Here is a 13079-nt window from a genome sequence, read left to right on the forward strand (position 1 = left end):
GGTTTTATAAATACAAAATAAAAAATAAATATTAAAACTTACTGGCTCGTAAAATTAATGGTAACGGGCGACGGCATAGCTTTTTGAAAAAGTTAAATTATAAAAAATAAAAAATTTTTGTTCGTTTTTCAATTGTATTAATTCTCCGGTTGACTTTGACTGGTTCACATGAATGTAATGCATTTTAATTTATGATGGTTCGCGAAAATACAGTAAACATGAAATAGGAGTGGTGACATTTTAGTATTTATATCCCTGATTGGCATTATTGCTGGCGCCGAATGGAGCATCTGGATAACGAGCTTCACCTTCATACGATACCTGATGGAGGTTGGAAATATTTTTTGTTTTGTTATTTTTGTTTCAATTAAAAATGGTTTCGAATGAAATCGAACAAAATTAGAAAACGGAAAAATTCCCGTTCAGTTGGAAGAATAAATTAATTGGCGATTGTTTCATAAAACATAGCATTTACCACAGCATTGTATCCATTTTTCCAATCGGCTGTATACTTTACAATTTGCGTTCTACCATCGGGAAGTTGAACTCGATATTCGCCACGTGTTACGTCACCGTCACTAACTGCATTATGTGTGTAATCATTTGCGGTTTCCGCATCGTTAACTGCATATTGGAAATTGAATGGCATTCCTGGTTCATGGTGGTGATGCTAGGCCACATAATAAAAATAATGTAAATTTCTGGGGTGTTGTGAAAATGTCGCACGGATGTTTCGATTGCAACCAGAAAATTCAGTTTTTGCGATTTCCTTTCGTGAATTTTGCCTTATCGATCGGCAAGTACTTACATCGGAATTATCTTGCTGTGGCCGTTGTGGATAACCTTGAGTTGGTTGAACGGACGGTACTCTTGGCGGTGGCCGGGGTTGGAATGTTGGTTGCTGCGGCCGCGATGGAGTGGGCGTTCCAGGAAAGGGAACCTTTATAATTCAAAGAAAAAAATTTAGTTCAACCGTGGCTTTCAATTATTATCGGTGCAAATGGTACAATACTTGTGTTGGTTGCCTGTTTGATGGAAAAGGAACGTTTGGTTTATCGTAGTTGTATCCCTTATCAGGTGGAAGGTATTGATTACGACCAGCAGATGCTACATCAGCATATACGTATGTGAAACAGGCTAATAAACACTGAAACGACAAGGAAAATATTTTTTGTAGTGTTGATGTATACTGCACATTGACTGTGGTTTCAACCAAAATTGGTGAATGGTTTCTTTACGCTCCGATAATACCGGAAATTCACCATAGAAAAGCTGAGACTGTCATCTCAGTGAGATTCAAGCAAGATTTGTAATGTTAGAAATTAGAAAGACATTTTACTAAATTTTTCCAAATTTTCCGAAATATATTTTTTGGAAAAATTAAGGAAAATATGGGAAAATGTTTTCCCGAAAATAGTCTCTAGTTTCTCCATAATAACAATTTACTTATAAATTGCAATTTATTCATTTCCTCAATTGCTTGTATTGATCATTGATATACCATGGACATCGCATGGTTACCAAATATACATTGTAACCATGGATGTTCTTGAAAATATTTTCATCAAATTTAGCGATGTATGGCAAATCCACTAAACGTGAATTGTAATCGAAAAAAAAGGAAAGAAAAGTATGGACGTCACAAATATAGAATTGAGGACATCCACAAAAAACGTCGACTCGATAACGTTCAGTAGGTAGGTGATGGACACGCCTCCGTTGCATTTAATATTCATAACGAATCTGTTTGGTGTTTGATGGTATAATGGTTATCGAATCTGCTACTTGATTTGATCTAATTATTTTCAACAGATTCTAGTAGAATCTGTTACTTCACTTGTTTGAACATAAATTTCTGACGCCATTAGCTAGAACTCAGTATTAACTTTTGTCGTCGAGTCGGTACTAGATGATATAATTGATGCCGTCCGTATAAATCATTCAGTTGATTTGCTCCATTTCCAATTGAAAGCACCTAACAACAATTGGCAAACGATCAGACCCTAATTGTGAGCTGTGTGGGCATGAAGCAGAGACCGCAGAGCACTTCCTCTGCTGGTGTCCGGCATTCATAAATAACAGAAAGAAATATCTGGGTAACTATACCATCCTGTACAACCAGATAAAGAACTTTCACCCACAAGACATCCTGAGCTACATTTTTAGTACAAGGAGATTCACCACAGATAGTAACTCGTAAACTCAAAAATTATAGCGAGCACAATGGGCCCAACGGAGGCCTCCGTGCGCGACCCTTACTAACGTTAAGGCAGCTATCTTAATAAAAAGAAAAACATTGAAAGCAGACAAAGATTGACAAGGTGGAAAGGTTGACAGAAAAGTAAACGTACTTTATGTAATTCCCCTTTAAACAAACACCCGTATAACGTTCACCATCCAAATAAGGACTTTAAATAAAATTATAATATAAAGTTTAATGTTTGGTTTGTCGTTCGGAGGGAGCCCCGACGGAAAGTCCTAGAGAATTGAAACTTCTACATACAGTCTTCTAAGAAAAGTTTGTAGGAAATTTTTTCCATTTTCATGCGTTATTTGACGCGTAAATTTTTTTTTGTAACGCGTGAATATTTTTTTTGCGTGAAAATATTTTTGTGAAACATTTAATTTTGACTTAACGCATGAAAATGATTGTAAGAGAAAGTTAATTAAATAATTTGCAATTTAGCAGTCCCGAGCGAAGCCGGTGGTATTTCACTAATAATTTAATAAAAGAATAACGCCCGTCTGTTGTAGAATGTACGTACACCCACACAGCTTTTCTATCAATTTTTATTTGGACAGAGAATATATTATGTGTCGATAAACGGTTTTCGATTTATTTTTAGAATTCAAATTAGATTCACGTGAAAAGAATCTTAAATTACTGCCTCCAGTGATGTCCTTGGTAGAATCAAAATACGGATGTAGTTCAATCGTTTCTATTGTGATGACAATCATGGACGAAAATTATTTCTATTTTAAACTTGCACTGCAGACGAAAAAAATTATAAAATGAACCGATCCACTTGTGTGAAATCAATGGTTTAATTATTGTTATATACCAAAAATAAATGTCAAGTTCACACATCATTCCAATTCGTTAAACTTTATGATGATGAATGCAATGTCGAATAATGTCTAAATAATGTCGATTGTTGAATAAACTTTGAATTGTTCAATTAAAAAGATTCATTTTTCGTTACCTAGCACTCGTGACTGTTCATATTTTTCAAGACGGGTAATTATTTCCTGTCTTAATCACACCGATCACTTTGTGCCGGGATGTTTGTTTTAAATCAATAATTTATAGTATATTACTTCCGAGGTTCCAAGTTGTGTATTTGATAAGTGGGGTGTTGCAGCCCGACCCGAAGGGGAGGGCTGTATTCCCCACTTGTCAAATAACAACTTGGAACCTCGTAAGTACAATGCTTTACGTGATTAGGCAATGTAAATGAAAATGAAACATGCCGTAACACGTAAATCATATATGTTGCTGACTACGCGCATTTATTTCAATAATTACGGAAATAGTAAAATTTCGAGTACCTATTGGGTACTACCTAAGTCATTTCAAGATTACATTCAAGCGATAGAGTTCTAGCAATTCTAGAACAGTTCATTCTTCATTATTTTCATTGTTTATTGAACAAACAACCCTAGGCATGAAAAGTAAATTGACTTTGCGGTCAAAAGCATGTAAAACGTTCGTTGGCTTTTATAAGGAAAAGGTTGTATACGACTCGGTGATACATGGAGCTCGCTCCATCCTTGGATGCTTTCACCACCTGGGTCAAAAACGCCCCTTCTAACATAATATACTGTTTTAGGCACTCGGCCTAAATCTGTTATTGTCGGCAACACAGGGCCTATTTTTGAAACTTAGTTCTTAAAGTTCCGAAAAGTTCCTAAAGTTCCTAAAGTTCTTAAAGTTCCAAAAAGTTCTTAAAGTTCTTAAAATTCTTAAAAGTTCCTAAAAGTTCTCAAATTTTTGGATCGAAATCGTAAACCCATGCCACAAACCTACAAATTCGTACAAATTATATATTGCCTATATTTCGTACAAATCGTATGAAAAACTTTTAAGAGACTTATTCGCGAAATCTTCGACTGGTTTATATGGAGTCAATCCTGATTCCATATAAACCGGTCGAAAATTTCGCGAATTGACTCTTAAGATTAATTTATTATATTTTCTTAATCTGATTTACATAACTCTTAAGATGGTATGTACATCACTCATATTGTGTGGCACAGGCATAAGGATTCAATTATCGATTTGAATTTCAGTTCAGCGTTAGAATTAGTAAAGAGGCGCAAATCTCTTCTAAGAAAAAGTAAAATGATCACATCATTGGATAGGGAACTTATAATTGACAATATTTTCTTACTTTAACTCGTAGCCGCCAGTATGTCTCGCAAGAAGTACAAACGCTTCTCGAATTCTACCACTAATTTGAGAACTTTTTAGAACTTTAAGAACTTTTGAGAACTGTAAGACCTTCAGGAACTTTTCGGAACTTTAAGAACTTTTCCGAACTTTAAAATCTTTTAGGAACTTTAAGAACTAATTTCTCCTAAATTGATACTGATGACCCAATACTCAAAAAGTTCTTTAAAAGTTCTTAAAAGTTCATAAAGTTCCTGAAGTTTCTAACGTTCTTAAAAGTTCCTTAAAAAGTTCGGAAAAATAGGCCCTGCGGCAACAGTGGCAATAACGACGAGCCGTGGCAAATGCTATCCCTTATATCAAATTGCCTGTTAAAACTAATGAAGTAAAAGATTGGTCTGACGAAATAATAGAATGAATTGTCGATTACCCTTGTCGTCCGTGAAAGATAAAACAATTTTCATTCATAAATTTGTTCAATGGTTATGACAAGTTAAGACAATAGTTTGTCCCTAATTATGTTCTGCTAACTTGTGATACAAAAAAAAAGCTCTGTGTGAAAACGGAAAACGTATAAACTGTAAACACAAAATACACTGCACGTAATTGACACAAGTATCTTTAAGTGCACAACGCGATTTAATTTGTAAAGTGATGACAATCTAATTTTTCATTCATCGCATTAAAATCGTTGCATCATTCATGAAATTACAGGTGTGACAGAATGCATTTATATATACCTCTCACAAAACCAACAACAAAAAAATAATGGAAAAATGAGTTACACTATCATTCTAAGGCGATGTTATTTATATTGCGTTTTGTTGTTTTATTCGCTTCTCTGTTTTTCAATTCCATCAGTTTTTTTTTTTCCTGTGAAAATAAAAATGTTTCCCATCCAACTACTTATGTATTTTGTATTCAATTTTATTAAATTCAAACAGATAGTGCATTTATATTATACATCCAAACAGAAGGCACAGTGTTTCCAATTCAATTAAATGACAGCGATATTATGTCGACAAAGCTTACAAGCGCGCCTGACCTTTTTTAAAAGATGAAAAAAAAAAAGAATCTGTTCGGGTGATCGTAATAACAAAACTCTCATAACGACGGCAAACGTAATATGTGCATAATATTCTGCAACGTTTTCGTTTTTTTTTTTAATCTAAAAAACATCATTTTGTAATGAAATGAGCATCGGATTGGATTGAATTTGTGTTTATGCTAATTGCTATTTCTTTTCAAATAATGTATCCGTTAATGAACACAGAGCCAAGTGCAATCTTTCTCGTTTTCAGTCAATTTTTTTGTGTAGTGGTACACTTTCGTGTATACCAGTTCAAATTCCGAAATTCATTTAAATTATACTTTGGTCTGTTGAATTCAAACAATTATTTTATCGTAGCAAAGATTACCATTTTTTTGCTCCAATTTACGTGTACTTGACTTGTCGTAATTATACACGTAAAACGTAAATGGAGAAGAAACCTTTCGGTGGTTAGCTACACCGAATCGAGTACTGAATCTCTATAACATTTGAAACTATTTCTCGAGCTATGACTATTCTTCTATTGTCCCTAACCAGAGTAATTACAGGTCCATTTGATAATCACACACATCTGATCAAGAAATTGGCACAGACCAAAAGTTGTAAATTATTTCAATTACTTCTCGAGTTCGTCAAGCTTTGTTGCTAGCATTATCTTTTACATGACCGATGACCTGATGCACCTTATTTAGAATATCATGTATTTCGATGAAACAATTTGTGAAGCATTACATGCCGTTCATTTGAGGGATGGTTTTTGTTGCTGCTTGAAAACATTTTATTTGGACTCAAAATTTTGGAGTTAATTTTTTCTGTAACAACACGTATACTAATTGGTGCAATGGCAGAAGTACCAGTATTTATTTAAGCCAAGAAATCGTGTGCTCGTATACTGACTAGATCATGATTTCGAACTAGGACCTCACCGATGGTAGAGTCTTATTTTGAGTTTTTTTTTATTTTAATATTTTTTAGGAATTTCTTGAACAGTTATCAACTATCGACAATGGTGACTAAAGTGAGGACTGAGCTTTAGTTATTGTTTCCTTTATGTAGACGAATGTATGTCATAACAAATGAAGTAAAAGATTTCAGTGTTAAACACAAGCCGACATTTTCAATAAATGAAGGGAAAGAATTGAACGCGATGCGTCTGCCGTTTCTAAAAAGGTTAAATTTAGCTCTCGTGATACGAAGGACTGGACATTGTGGGTATCACGTTTTAATTAAAATTTCTCCCTTTGTTTGAAGTCACATCGCTAACGTAGAATCGTTTGTAATTATTTTTTTGATATCAATTTTCAGTTCTTTATTATTACGTTGGACGTATCTAAATTCATACCGAACCTGTTTACAATTTCGATTATAATATACATTTCAAATCGGAATAATTCAATAATAATTCCCATTATGCTGCACATAGATCATAACTATTCCACGAATTTATGAGGCATTGCAAAATATCTCGTTATTTGTAATTAAAATATCAATACAATACAGCATCTACTTGCCGCTGGGATGTATATTACATGAGTAATAAGCTTATATAGGCAGGATAAAATTTTGGTTGTTATATTGGAAAATAAATGCAAATTTATTTTCTCGAAATAAAATCGGGGGAAAATATTACGTAATACCACGAATAAGGGTCGAATTATGCTGAATTTCTAGCGTTGATTTAGAAAATTAACACACATGTGTTTTTGGGGAAAAATTTACTCGGAATTGTCTGAGCTTTTTAAACGTTTGTAAAGCTTATGTAAACTGCAGAAAGAATATCAGGAAAAGATGGTTCACTTAACTGTAAGTCATGGGTCTTACACTAATAAATCACTCGAAAATGGTTGTCACAAAATGTGTTCACTATATAAAAATGTTTGTCACACTTTGTCATTGCCTTTTTTTTTCTTCGACGGGAAATGAAATTCCTGAGCCTTGAAGGCTTACAATCTGGAAGTTCCAAGAGAATTTTTTTCTGGTTCATTGACAACATGATAACTCGAGTAACTGATTTTCAAAATAATTTCATTTTTATTAGAGAGGTGAGCAAGAAAAACGCTCTATTTTCAGCGTCTTTAACGACAATAATACTTGGGCATCGCTCGTTTGAAAAGGTTCCTTTTGTTTATTCTGAAAGTTAAGTTTTGATTTATGATAGAGTAAGTTCATTTTATGATATTTTTGTAACGATTGCACAAATCTATCGAAAAAATCAGTCAGTCAAGGGAACTGAGCCCAATGAAAGTCTAGAACAGGTATGGTCGATCGGCGAATTCGTCTTAAACGCACTCACATTTTATGTCAAAATAATATGAAAATGAGTGCGTTTAAGTACGAAAATCAAATTTTTATGTCCTCCGGACAATAGACCATACCTGTTTTATACTTTCATTGACTGAGCCAACCCAAAAATCGAGCCTAGAATGTTGATTTTAATTTAAAGTAAATTAAAGCTCGGAACAGCTGGATTACCTGAACCTGGTAGTTTGACATGAATTGTACTGACCCCTCAAACCTCACATCATTGAAAAATTTGTATGAAATTTACGGGGTATCAGAAGCCCGATCTGACAAGTTCGAATTAAGTCAGACTCACGTCAGGCCGGGCAGTTTTCACATTATTATGCAATATATGGCATTAATCATCTGATTAATCGATAACCTCCGACTAATGTGGTTTTATATAGCGAAATGTACATATGTTAAAACGAATGAAGTAAAAGAGTTTTGCCCAAACATTAGTCGATGCATTAAACAAACAGCGTAACAGATTATTGTCATTCCGTTTGCCGTATTTCTTAATATTTGTGATCGTCCGCTGTTGTGTCGATAAAATTTAACAAATCTAAGTATGGGAGATTGAACCTTACCCTATCATTATTGTAAAATGTAAAAACCTCAATTATCATTTCCATGTACGAATAACCTTTATGTAATTATCCGAACTATCGTAACTAGAAAATAAAACACATATTCGACTGCATGAAGTTCATTAGTGAAATTCAATGTCAAACATTTGAACCATCATCGTTTTATATTAATGAGCAGTTAGCAGTTGATATAACGTTCGCAAATGTTTTTTATTTTCTTCCTATTTATCGTTCATAAATTATGTGCACTCACATGCAACTTATTTTGTTAAAGCACAAGGCGAAATAAAAAAAAATTGCGCTACCCTCTCTACCCAGTATAATATCCCATGGAAAAAAACGTTCATTGTTCCATGACCAATAACTCAAAAATTAAACTGTCACAAATCACCCAGGAATCATGAAAGGTATTCTCTGATATAATATACGTTTTGCAAAGAATCTCCACATATTATAATATAAATTCCAAATAGATAAATCGTAAAAATATTTTCTCAATGGAAATGACACTTTTTATAAATTTATTTCCATTTTTTTTTGTTGCTATAATGTAAATACGGATGGAACGTTTATGTACATGTAAATGGTAAATCAACCCATATATCCACTATTATTCAGCTGATTTGGATTTTTCCAGAGAACAATCCATGCACAATTTATCGTGTTATAAATAACATCACCGAAATTCTCATATATTTTTTACTCGTTGGAAAATTTCCATTTCCCTTTTGTTCCTTTTCCGTGTTGGGAATGGAGCGGTTGAAGAAAAACGTTAGCATCGAAATATAAAAAATTTACTTCACTTTAATTGAATGTGGTCCGTTTTTTGTTGTACATAATAAGAATCGGAAGAACTTATAGAACGTTAAACGGACCACAAAAAAAAACAAACAAATTTTGTGACATGAAGATCTTAGCAAAAAATACTTACAATAAACTTGATCATATTGTCACTTTTATCGTTGCACTTAAATCCCAAAGAGCATAAAATTCAATCACGACACCAACAGAATATTATATTCCACGATTGATTTTCGATAAATTTCCGAATATAAACGGTATTGGCGGATAATCGAAAGATAAATAATTTCGCGCCAAGCACTTCTAGGACACTCAAAGTTGCACAGAGAGATATATATAAAAAAAATCTTTTACTTCTGGTGATTTATATTCCAATATAAAAAGTGGAATATTTTTGCGAATCTCGAATATACTTGTTTAGACGATTTGTTGCAATGATAGAATAAAGAATTTTCATAAATTTTCTGGCTTTTATATTAGCTGTTCACATCTTTCATGTGAAAGGTAGCCAAACACATTTATTTTACCCATATACCCATATAGTCATGAGAATATACCGAATTGGGTGGCTTCATTATTGCCTCTTGATGTATTTTTACTGGTAAGGTGGGGGAGATTCTTCTTCACACAAACAAAACTGGAGAGAAAAAAGGCAACATTCAACTTGCATCTTTAAATTTATTTAGATTGTTTGAAGAAGTGTGCATTGTTTATTGTAACTTGAACAGTTTATTTTTTTATTATATTTGTTAAAAGGCACCTACTTGTTACCGCATCATTTATGCCATCATAGAGGAGGTAATATGCGAATGTATTTCATTCACTTTCGGTTTAATTCAGTTTTAAATTTTTGAACGAATTTACCAGGTGGAATTAATGAAGAAAGAAGAAAAACAAAAAGTTTGATTCTACTAATCATTTTTAGAGGCGATTATTGTCTTACGGAGAAGATCATTTAAATTGTTTATAAATTTGTGCTGCCAGTGATTGGCTTTCTCTTTGTTTGCTTTATGTAAAATTAACCTTATTATTTCATTCACGATTATGACTATATTTCGTTTCATTATTCCATTCTGTGTAAATTGCATCAGTTTCAATGTTGATCTTTTTATTATTGCGACATTTCAATACAATTCCTGATGTTATGCTGATAAGCATCGTTGTAACACTTCGCTTAGATTCTTCTTTTTCGATTTGACTGTCATCATCTTTCTTAGTAATTGAAAATTGCCTAACTTCTCGAGCGGCATTGATGGTCAAAAAATTTCCTTAATTTTGACAATCTGCTGTGATTTAGTCGGTAGAGTCATGATCGTGAGATTGCTGGATTGAAACCAGGTAGATCGTACGTTGAATCCTAACTTAAAATGTGAAGATATTTCAGTCACATATATGGGCAATACCATCCGTTCTCAGCGTCACTTTTGTTTTTTAAATTTTATCAAATTTGAACTACGGCAAAGTTGCTATGTCAATCTTTTGTCTAGGTCGAGAAGAACTCTTCGTTTACAGAGCTCGATTTATCACATAAAGTGACAGTAAAGTTGTCTCGTACTTAACGTTAAAAACGATGAATGTCATGTGTGGCTAAGAAACCGAGACAAGAACTTTTGTTGTACGTAGAAGCTTTTGATAAATTTTTGCCTATGGTAAAATAAAATAGACGTTCAAGGAACACACTTAATGCACAATTAGTTCAGAATATGTTTTTTTGGCGATAATATTGCAGTCATATAAATTTTCGTCCATTGACAGGTGTGAAAATATAGGTCAAGCAGTGACAGTAACACTGTGAAAGATATGTTTCAAATGTTTTTAAATAAAAACCGTTATTCCTACGAGACTGAACATTCCTAGGACACTGTGCAGATGTCAAGAAAAATTCGACAAAAAAAATCCATGTGCCTTGGAGTTGCCCATATACTGATAAAAATTTCTTAATTGAATTTCCGATTTTGATATTTATCCTAAAAATGGATATGCAAATGTTACTGCTATCAGTCGCCTACAACGTATTCGTTAAACGACAAAACGTGTCCAGATACGTAATCATTGAATCTATGTCTTGTTTAAAAGTGAAGTATCAACTTGATACAAAATCTTTTACTTCGTTTGTTCAATCATGAATTTTACTATATAAGATGAAACAAGCCAGACCTCAACGATTATTTCCGATATCGTTGTCGATAACAGATGGCTGATTTCTAGGTATCAATTCCGTCATAAATTGATACATACTTACTTAGGCGGGCACTACAACCTGCTATTGGTTTTGGCCTCTTCCAGCAATCTTCACCAATCGGACCTATTCCGCGCCAACGTTCTCCAGTCGCTCACTCTTAGTACTTTTAGATCAGACTCAATTGCATCTTTCCATATCGCTTTTGGGCTTCCTGGTCTTCGTCTTCCATCGAAATTTGTATTTAGCAGTTTCAGTGGTACACGTTCCTCGTTCATTCTGTGTACATGACCGAGCCATCTTAATCGATTGATTTTGATGAATTTGACTGTATCAGGCTCCTTATAAAGCTGATACAGCTCATGGTTGTATCTTCTTCTCCAGTTGCCTATCACATTGACACCTCCAAAAATTGATCGAAGAATTCTCCTTTCAAAAACCAAAAGTGTCTGTTCGTCACTTTGTGTCATACACCAAGCTTCCGATCCATATGCTAAAACTGGTCGAATCCGCGATCTGTCCAATTCGCACTTAAGGTTGCGGTTGAGTGTTTTTGACCGGATGAGTTTTTGAAGACTGTAGTAACTCCTGTTACCAAGCGTTACCCTTCTACGTATTTCCTCTCCGATGCTATTATCACTATTGACCAGCGACCCAAGGTAAATAAAGCTTTCGAAAGTCTCGAAGTGTTTTCCATTCACCTCCAGAGTATGGTCCATTGATCTGACATCAGACAATGAAGTTGTCATGTACTTGGTCTTTCTCTCACTGACCTTGAGACCGAAATCAGCACCCCTATCTTCAATTTTCGTGAAATTCTCTTTAACAATGTCAATGTTCCGTCCAATTAAGTCTAGGTCATCAGCATATCCTAACAACTGACTCAATTTTCTGAAGATTGTACCGCTGGTTTCCACGTCGCTCTCTCTTATCATCTTCTCAAGAAAAATGTTTAAGAATAAAGCTGCCAGTCCATCGCCTTGTCTAAGTCCTTCCAAGGCTTCAAAGGTATCAGATAGATTGTTCCGAATTCTGACCTTGGCTCTCACATGTGACAGAGTCATTCTAGCCAAATGAATAAGTTTTTTGGGGTAACCAAGTTCCACCATCGCATTTCATAGTTTCCTCCGAAAAACCCGGTCATATGCCGTTTCAAAATCAACAAACAAATGGTGTAGAGCAACATTGAACTCTCTGCATTTCTCCATGATCTGCCTGATGCTATACAACTGGTCTGTTGTTGAGAGATCATTGCGGAATCCACCATGGTATTCACCAGTTGTTCGTTCCGAATTTGCCGTGAGACGCTGCCGTAAAATATCCGCAAATATTTTGTACGCTGTATCAATTGATACATAGCCGTCAAAAAATAGTTGGTGACAACAAACCGAAAATTAGCACTGATCCAGTCTCAGTTAGAATTAGAATAAAATAGCCTTTCAAGGATGTCTTTTCACTCAAAAATCAACTTTTTTTGACAGCCAATCTTGTCGAAAATGTGTCGGTGACGACTTCCAGAAGAACAGTTATGTTAGGTATATAACATAACTGTTCTTCTAGAACGAGCCGAATAAGGGTTAAATCCAAAGTTTCTCTGAATGAGGAAATCGCATACAAAAATAAGGTTGAAGATCCCTAATTTTCCAGCATGTCAAAAGAATTGTGTTCTACTCGCCTTGTATTTCTTTCACACATTTATACATCATAGCGCATTCATTTCATTTAGTCTCACGTAGAACTTTTACTGAAATTAAAGCTCATCAAAAAAACCAATATGAACAAAGAGAA

General features: G+C 34.2%; 1 protein-coding gene across 1 annotated transcript; it reads right to left on the reverse strand.

Moving 5' to 3' along the window:
- Nucleotides 1-9541, reverse strand: LOC119085334 (cuticle protein 8). Its single transcript, XM_037195718.1, has 5 exons — nt 9243-9541; nt 1013-1147; nt 809-940; nt 476-670; nt 1-321 (listed from the first exon to the last, which is right to left on the reverse strand). Exons 1-5 carry the CDS (start codon nt 9255-9257, stop codon nt 241-243), a joined length of 558 nt encoding a protein of 185 aa, XP_037051613.1. The 5' UTR covers nt 9258-9541; the 3' UTR covers nt 1-240.
- Nucleotides 9542-13079: the final 3538 nt, after the last annotated feature.

Source organism: Bradysia coprophila, unplaced genomic scaffold, assembly GCF_014529535.1.
Source record: "Bradysia coprophila strain Holo2 unplaced genomic scaffold, BU_Bcop_v1 contig_94, whole genome shotgun sequence".
Taxonomy (NCBI): Eukaryota; Metazoa; Arthropoda; class Insecta; order Diptera; family Sciaridae; genus Bradysia; species Bradysia coprophila.